This window comes from Hipposideros armiger, unplaced genomic scaffold, assembly GCF_001890085.2.
Source record: "Hipposideros armiger isolate ML-2016 unplaced genomic scaffold, ASM189008v1 scaffold_808, whole genome shotgun sequence".
Lineage (NCBI taxonomy): Eukaryota > Metazoa > Chordata > Mammalia > Chiroptera > Hipposideridae > Hipposideros > Hipposideros armiger.
The window spans coordinates 144,543-153,715 of record NW_017732158.1 but is presented as its reverse complement, the minus strand read 5'-3'; the positions used below and the strand labels follow the sequence as shown (position 1 = coordinate 153,715).

The following is a 9,173-nucleotide window of genomic DNA, read 5'->3' as shown; positions in this document are numbered from 1 at the left end:
GAACAGACAAGTTGCTGTCCTTTTGTTCTTCAGTCTAGTTGTGGAAGATGTCGCTTCACTGGCCCATGTTGGTATTATCATTGTGCTCTTCCAGCTGAGGCAGATTGGTCGCTGGACCTTAGACAGCCACTCATGCTGGCTGCCGGCTGCTCACTGTGGCCTACAGCAGCCCACTGCAGCAGGGTCTGCGGCCTATGCCATCGCCAGCGACTCCCAGCAGCCCAGCTCCAAGTAGAGCTGTTGTTCACCATCTTAGCAGTAGAGGGCGCAGCGTCACTGGCCCTCATGTGGGATCCAAAGGGGGGCCCTGCTGCTCAGAGCTGGCGCTCCCAAGGCAACTCTTAAGCAGCGCACCACTTGGCCAGCGGCAAAATTTCTGTTCTTGACTCCGTTATATTTACAAAACAATGTATATAGCCCATTCAAGGGGGTTTTCCTAGAAAATAGGAACGTCTGCTCCCCAAAAAGGCCACTGGTTCTTGTAAAACTGTTGTAGTTAATTGGGAAGAAACAAAACTTTGATGGTTGTCTAACTGGTATCAGAATAGACATTTTATCCACTGGAATTCTATGAGGAATGGTAGGCAGGCAGGGCTGCTCCCTTCACAACAGGGAATTCAAGATGCTTGGAAGGCACATATTTCTTTTAAATTCTGTAGTTCTGAACTGTCTTAATTTTTACAGCATTACTTTTGTAAATTAAATTTTTATAGATTAACTTTATAGACACTATCATCTTGGCTCTAACACAGATAAATAAGGAAGTCATAGGGTGAAATTTGTAGAGGCCTAGTAAGATAAGGACAAGGCTAATCTCCCCCTCCACCAAGCCTTGTCTGTCCTTATAGTGTATAAATCTCTAGATCATAGGCATTCAGGAGGGAAAAAATCAGTCTGAGTACAAAGGCAAGGTAGGGGACACCCTCTGATGGAGCAGTTTATGAAATTTAAAGCGAGAACAGGCTAGTTACCATGTGCTTGTTCTCTTCCAGAGTCCCTTCTTTCCCCTCCCACTTCACCAAATCCACTTTCCATCTACTTACTGGCTAGCTGCCAGTGTCCTTTCTCTCCTTGTTCCTTGGCAGAAGAGCAACAAGTGGGCAGAGCCTCCCAGAATAAAAAAAGACACCTTCCAGCTTCCCTTGGTATAAGGCATGTTAACAGACATCTGGTCAAGTATAATAGTAGTGACAAACCTTACCAGACAGCCCGCACCTACCCCGTCCCTTTCCTTCCTTTCCCTGCTGCTGGATTGGAACATGCAAGTGGTAGCTAAAGCTCAAACATCCATCTTTGTCCCTGGTACATACCAAGTATAGAACAACCCAGCACCTAAGGTGGCAGAACTGTCATGCCTGGTCAGCTTACCTCTGCACTCTCATGCCTCAGAAAGTAATGTCTCATTTAGACCACTTTCCCCTCGTTGCATGAAGCGGTACTTCTCCCTTGTTGCTCTGCTCCTACCACCCCAAATCAATTCCAACCCGTATAAAGCTGTCAGAGAAGAGGGTGCTCGAAAACCATGGACTGTTTTTATATCATGAGGAAACCCCTCTATTTTCTTCAATCACCTGCATTCCTGTTTTGTATGATGTTTTAGGCTAAGTATTAAAGGTTAGAATTTAGTGCAAAAAAGGCAGAGAATCCTAGAGATTTTAAAGCTACCTTTACCCCGTTGCCCAGGGAATAGATTGTAAGTACTCTATTTGATCATTCAATTTCCTTAAAAAATTTTTAATGCCATTCAACATGGCTCCAACAAAACAAAACAAGCATACTATGAACCAACTCTACAACACCCCCCCCAATAAAGCATATTTTAAAAGAACAAGGTTACATAATTTCAAAATTAAAAGTTACTTGAATTATGACTACACAACGTTTAAATTCTAAGTGAACCCAACTATTGCTAAGACCCTGAATTACAGGAAGGATGACTCAGTCATTATCATCATGCAGGTCAACCTTCACTGCGGAACCATCACGGTTCAGTTGCATTGTGTCAGCAATGAGTGCTCTCATCATATCTACATTATCACATAAGCGGTTCACCTTGGGATAAGCAAAGAGTCTTTCCAGGGGTACGTAAAACTTATTTCCATAACTGAAAGGTTTGGGAGACTTCTCTATGTTGGATTTTTCAAGTTCTGTGAAGACTGGTCCAGAAAATTTGATGAGCCCGCTGTCTTTTAACCTCTCGTTTTCATCATCCTGTAGTATTTTCAAACTTACGGCATATCCACGTCTCAAGTTTTGGACTTGTCGGTACACCTCATTTACCAACGCATATTTGCGGACTTCTTTTTGCTGTAAACTCGGGTATGAGATTGTATAAACCTGAAGGGGAAAAATTAACACTTAGAATATAGGAAAAATTTCAAAACCATTAGCAACTTTATCACATTAAGAATTAACTATATGGGGCCAGCCAAGTGGCACGCTGGTTAAGAATTGGCTTGGGACGCCAGCTCTGAGCAGCAGGGCCCCGGGGTTCGGATCCCACATGAGGGCCAGCGATGCTGCGCCCTCTACAGCTAAGACAGTGAACAACAGCTCAACCTGGAGCTGGGCTGCCGTGATTAGCCCGCAGCAGCACAGGCTGCAGTGGGGCGGTAGTGGGCTACCCTGAGTGGCCAGCAGCCAGCATGAGCCGCTGTGAGCAGCAGTCCAATGGCTGGTGAGTGACTGACTCACCCGGGAAGAGCAGTGATAATACCAACATGGGAAGTGACGTCCTCCACAACTAGACTGAACTGAAAGGACAGACAACTTGTCCGTTCCTCCCCCGATTCCCCAATGCTGTTCCCCTCCCCCAATTCCCCAATAAAATCTTTTAAAAAATTTAACTGTATTATGTACCAATGTCAAAACCTACTAATCATAAATGCCATAATTATAACAGGAGTCAAATTATTGACACACAGGGTAAAAAAGAAAAATGTTGCTAATTAAAAGGGAAATGTGGGGCCGGCCAAGTGGCTCAGTTGGTTAAAAGTTGGCTTAAGAGCACAAGCTCTAAGCAACAGGGCTGCCGGTTCGATTCCCACATGGTCCAGTGACGCTCTGCCCAACCTGAGCTGCCAACAGGTGGCCAGATGGCTCAGCTGGTGTAACAAGATTGCCTGACGATAGTGGGCTACACCGGCCCGCAACTAAGACTGAACTTGGCACCTTGAGCTGAGCTGCCGCCTAGATGACTCAGTAGGTAGAGCGTGCGCTTTTAACAACAAGGCTGCTGGTTCGACTCCCGCATGGGATGGTAGCTATGCCCACCAGCAACTAAGACTGAAGAACAACTTGGCTTGTCCCCTCCCCGACTTCCCCAATAAAATCTTTTTAAACAAAGGGGAGACGGGAATGTGTCTATTCTTCACTATATATACCTCTTGAAACCAAAAGAATCTGAGAAGCTTGGAGGCTCAGTTCCAAGTTATTTCCTGAGCCCAGCTGTGCAACAGCTGGGGGTTTTCCTCTTTCCTGCTGATGATCCTAACGCATTACAAAAGCCGAGTTTGGGGCCCAAACAGCTTAAAGTAGTCTAAGGCTCCAGCAGATCATTTACCATGTTTTAAGGCCAGGTTGTGGGGCACGAAGGATTCTTCTAAGATCAATCTCAAAATAAGGTCATTTACATTTATCTCTACAATGGGAACTCATAAAAAAGTTCACCATCCTAGTAAATGTACTTGTCCTGATAGCTACCTCACAAATACTCACAATTTTATAAACATATTCCTCCTGCTGCCCTGCAAGGCACGATTCAGTTGCCTTTGCTCCAATTTTCCGGAAGACCCCTATCTGGGTACAGTACCCAACATTCTCAGCTCCTGCTGGTGGTTCTCCCACACCAGTAAACTCCACAGAGTAATTGTAGAGATTTGCCACATCTGAAGCCCTGAAATCAAAACAAGGGAAGTTTTTCTAAACTTAGCACTATTGTTAAAAGACAACTGCTAGTAGAGTAGAACATGAAAAATTCAAAATTCTTACGGCACCAAATAATGCTTCATCATGGGGTTTGCTTATTTCTGAGGGGCATTAAGGCAATGACCAAGTTTAACCACAAGAGTACGGGAGGAGAAAAGGGAAGTTGCAGAGCAGAGTGTAGAGGTGGACAAGGACACAAGGGCTACAATCCCAACTCTTATTTGGGTTTGGAATTATGCCAGTAACACGTCAAGCCCTTGGGAGCTGCCCCTGGAACAGGCAGGGCAGGAGGCTCACCCTCACAGCCCCCAAGTTCCCTCTCAGTTGTTTCCTGATCTCCACACCAACACTCCTGATACCTTCACATAAAAAGGCTTGCCTGCATGAGACCTCAGAGATCAAACTTCCCATTTTGCCAGATATGGTGGTCCCTTTATGATCTTATTACATGCTAAGTTGCACTCTGGAAATCAGTTTCAGGGGAAGAAAACAATAATTTCAGTAATGTACAAAGATTTACTTCATGGGATTTTTCAACTTCAGTGGGGTCCCAAATAAACCAAACACAAAAACACTTATGAACTCACCAGGTCTGAAACTGCTTTCTGTTCCACTCAAATTTGTGATCTGAATCTCTTAAGGTCACTGCTGGAAACAGGGGATTGAATTCCACGTTTGGTGTGCTGATGACTATCATGGCTGGAGACAAGTACCCAAATACAACTTGGGGAAAATCGGCCAGATCTGTTGGATCCAGATGTTCTATTCTAAAATGGTTAGTGGAAAAGATAATAAAATCTAGCTTCATTTGCAAATATTTTCCTAACTGATTTATCAAAAACAATTTGTATCTGTACATTGATTTATCCCTTCTTTGAATATGTAAGTGAGTGAAAATACCGTCTCATCCTTCCCTTTGCCCATAGTAACAAGCCAGTGCCACTGACTTAAAAATAAGATTATATTTAGGATACTAAGTTTACTGAAACTAATATACAGTAGGAATCAGTTTAATACTTACAATTCAATACATGTTATTAAGTCAAACCCAAGTAAACGAGAGTCTCTCTTCACAACAGAGCCATGATACAAGATAATAGACAAATTCAGTTCCCGGGGACTTAAATAATCCCCAAAATATGGAGACAACTGACACCTGCAAAAGCATTATTATAGAAGTAAGGACATTTGAACATAATAATTCTGTTTAGCATTATTTCACCAACTACAGGACTCTGGACCTTCTGATAATTATCTTCTACCTACACCAGTATGTCTGACATGGCATGATGTTATTAAGCACCAGGCCAGAGAGTTAACTTCCTTTCATGGGAAACTGGCCAGTAAGATTTTGAATATTTGATATTGCTCTCATTATTTTTGGTCTCCCACCTCACTTTGCAGCAATGATTTTTCACCGTTTTGTTCTTTAGAAGAAAAATATTCTTGAATCAATATAAACAAGGGATTGGAGAACTGCTCTGCTTCAAATTGGAGGAGGCAGCCTGGGACTCTGCTATAAATTACCATGGTGTCCAGCAATAAATTAGATTCTTGCCATTTGAAATTCAATTTGCAATGCTTTGACTACTATACTTACTTAATTGAGGCTACTTTCTACACTGGTACAAACACAAAGGAATTATTCAATGTATACAGCTAATTATTATGGCCTAGTCATTCAGTGAGCCTGAGGCTCTCAGAGTATGTAACATATAACATCGTCTTTTATACATCATATAAAATTGACATTTCCTCTACTTTAATAGTGCCACTAGTTTTAGATTAATGCACAATTCTTTCAGAACGTAGGTATTACCTTTGTGATCCTATTTTATTTTTATTGATATCTACTCCAACAAGCAGTTCAATGCAACTGTGGCATTTAAGTGTCCGTATTAGCAAAGCATTGCCACACCCCAAGTCTGCAACCTGTAGGTGAGATGGAATGTTATTTCAAAGACATTTATAATCAGAAATTAAATATGACCAAAAACTTTTTAAGGGAGTGGGTATCAAAAAACCATAAAACCATTTGGAAGCATCTTTTTGGCAGAAAAAAGGTACCAAAAAGGAAATTAATCTGAGACATTTATAAACCTAAGAGAAGCCTTTTAACTTCTCACCTTAACCAATCTTTGGTCAAGCTTCTCACCTTCCCCCAGGCCCGTAAACTTTGGACTGCCCTCAGCCTTTACTCAGGGTAACACATTCCACTCACCCACCTCTTTCAAGCTTACTTTGCTCCTCTCTAAAAGAAAAACCCTCTTTGCCCCAACTATTGAGACAGGTGTGGATCTTAGTCAATGTTCTCCCTACTGCAGCGGTTCTCAACCTTCCTAATGCCGTGACCCCTTAATACAGTTCCTCATGTTGTGGTGACCCCCATCCATAAAATTATTTTCGTTGCTACTCTGTAACTGTAATTTTGCTACTGTTATGAATCGTAATGTAAATATCTTTGTTTCCCGATGGTCTTAGGCGACCCCTGTGAAAGGGTCGTTCGACCCCCAAAGGGGTCGCGACCCACAGGTTGAGAACCGCTGCCCTAATGCAATAATTCCTTTCCCTCCTTGCAATAATCTTTTTGAAGTCTCTGCTTACCAAGACTTCTCTATTTGACAAGACATTTTATAAGACAGTTTGGAAAGAAGAACCTACCTTCCTGGGTTTATGTTTATCCACCAGATCTTTAACAAAGTTGTAACGCTGTCTGTATAACGGAGGGCTAAACTGAATTGCCTTCTTGATAGGAGCTTGAAAACCATCAACCACACTCTTGCACTGAAAGTTTACAAATAAAGTGTTCTAAATCATGCATTCAGAAAAAGCAGTTTTTATTTCCCCCAATCACTTCGCAGAACACCCTGGTCCTTCAACCACTTCTGTTCTAAAATTAGGTGACAATGCATTTCCTCCAGTTCACCTAAGCCTCCTCTTTAAGAATCTGGCTTTATGCTTTCTGTAGCTCAGAGTCAGTTGAAGGGAAAATTAATGCACTTAATAAAATTACAAGCCTCCGAGCCACAAGGGATCTTTAGTGAATTGCCAAAGCCGGGGATCCAGGTAGGCAGGAAGCTTACAAAGTCTCTCCCTTAACCAAACTGAAGTCAGACTCCTTTGAGCCCTATTCTGACTAGGCCTCCACCTGGACCCCATCCTGTATTTGGCCTACCTAAACCAGTTTTAGCAAAATTCCTGCTATGTCAGTTCAGAGAGTATCCCCTACCCTTGATCAAACTCTATCTGATCAACTTCCTTATCTGCTCCCCCACCCACCCTTGATTTCTGATCACCTTGGCCTGCCTGCCTTCAGCAAAAATCCTGTTAAATCTGTTTAGCAAGAATCCGCACACCCTTGATGTTCTCTTTTCCATCTACTGGCCCCGCCCCGTTCACTCTACTCATAGCCTATAAATCCCTTAGTCTTTGTTGTATACAGAGTTGAGTCCAGTCTTGCCCCTACTGCAATCCTTATTGCAATGTCCTAATAGTATCAGAATTTTTCTTGAACATGACCCCATTAGAAGAAATAAATTGATTAATCCCTAACAGCAGCTATTACTGCTCCTAAATACCAGTATTATAAAGGAGTACAGTCCAAAATGCACTGGATACCCATCACAGTGCTGTAAAACAAAATATAAGCCAAAATATGCAACTTTCTTGTAGACTATGTTTTAAAATGTTTTTGTAATCTTACTAACCCAATATATCTAAAATTGCCAGAATAACTCGAGAGTCATATAAGCGGGCTAGGAAGGGCAGCAATTACCTCTTTATTGTTCTGTTCCATTTTGTTTCCAAGTTTCGTTGAAACAAAAATGCAGATGAATCCTTCAAGCTCTACGAATCAGCAATGACTCGTCTGTAAATACAAATATCAGTTATAAAAAGCCTGTAGGAAATAGCTGCGTAGATCAATAGTGACAGGAAAGCAGGCTTTCTCCCTTCACTTTCCGTGTTACCATTTAATCCACAGAATTTGTTCAGTAAGTATTGTTTCAGACATCAGCCAAATAGCTCAGAAAATGTAAAGAAACTTAACTATGCCAAACCCAGCTAAATGCAGTAGTAACACTTTGCTTCCTTTTACTGTTTAATTTGACTATTTCATTAAAGCCCTCGACCTCATTAAAATGGCTTCCAATTACTCTTTCACAAATGGTCAAAATGAAATTTTGAGGGAAAGAAAGTGTCCGAAGTAATTAATAAGCTAAAGATGCTCCATCTGTCCAATTCACGATGGATTTGAACTTAAATTTTGGTTTTCTATTGCACGCCTTTATCAACTAGAACTTGGTCCGAAATGTAGGCAACATGTCGATATCTAACTTTCCGAGTTATTCTCTAACTCAAATCCGAGCACCCCACCCCCACCCCCCCACCTCACCCCTGCCTCACACGAGCCAATGTTACGGTCTCGAGTATGAATCCTCGCATCTCTTACCTTGGAGTAAACAGCACACCGAACCACCAAGGCCGAGCGCCGCCGAAGACTAAGGGATTGCGCAGCGCCGCAGCCGCATTTAAAGTCTGGTCCCGCCCTTGACGGCTGCGCATGCGCAGTCTCGCTACGTGACGTTACCCGCCCGCTTCCACACCTGCACCGCCCACACGTGCGCCGCAGGCTCTTTTGCGCTGCGCTCTAGACCTCCGCCCCAGGCGCCCCGAGCCCGCCCGAAGCCCAGCCGAAGTGCTACAGGCTCCAAAGCGTCGGTTTTGGGTTTCTTAACGGCCACAGTGGCGCATGGCCCGAAGCCATTTTCTAGCCGCGACTGTTGGACGGAGGCGTCGCCGCACCCCGCGTGTCTGCGGGCCGCGAGCAGGGCGGCGAGCACCGGAGGCTGTTGAGTTCGCGGCTCTTCCCGTGCGCGGTCAAAGCTGAAAACGGTCCCTGCCAGTGGAAGGAGGCAAGAGCGACCCTGCTGAGCTCGAGCCTGCTGGCGTCTAGTGTTCGAATCAGCTGCCACTCGGGGGTCCTCAGAACTATCCACAGGGGCCATTAGGGTACTCTGGGCTACGTAAAGTTGATCCAATACACCTGAACTCAGAAAACTTGCAGCTTCCAAAACTAACTGGTAATATCTGCATGCTGGGGAGGAAACTGTCTAATGTCTCCAAAAAAATCACAGTATCGAGTCTTCCTTCACCTGCAGACGAATCTCTGCAGGTCGAATTACCTGACACTTTATAAGTCAGTTATTTCTTGTATGTGATGAAAGAGTTTAAGGAAGGAGGAGACG

General features: G+C 43.5%; 1 protein-coding gene across 3 annotated transcripts in view; it reads right to left on the bottom strand.

Moving 5' to 3' along the window:
- Positions 1-1,764: 1,764 nt before the first annotated feature.
- HENMT1 (HEN methyltransferase 1) overlaps positions 1,765-9,173 on the bottom strand; it is a 40,038-nt gene continuing 32,629 nt past the window's right edge. Inside the window, exons 1-8 of one of the 3 annotated variants that reach the window (XM_019628804.1) lie at positions 8,378-8,462; positions 7,703-7,795; positions 6,589-6,711; positions 5,747-5,859; positions 4,949-5,083; positions 4,515-4,694; positions 3,718-3,895; positions 1,765-2,337 (exon numbers count right to left, since the gene is read on the bottom strand). In XM_019628804.1, coding sequence (XP_019484349.1) covers positions 1,939-2,337; positions 3,718-3,895; positions 4,515-4,694; positions 4,949-5,083; positions 5,747-5,859; positions 6,589-6,711; positions 7,703-7,723 — 1,149 coding nt within the window. In that variant the 5' untranslated portion in view covers positions 7,724-7,795; positions 8,378-8,462 and the 3' untranslated portion in view covers positions 1,765-1,938. Of the gene's footprint in view, positions 2,338-3,717; positions 3,896-4,514; positions 4,695-4,948; positions 5,084-5,746; positions 5,860-6,588; positions 6,712-7,702; positions 7,796-8,377; positions 8,463-9,173 lie in introns of those variants that run through there. The other 2 variants (XM_019628805.1, XM_019628806.1) reach the window with 2 other exon arrangements.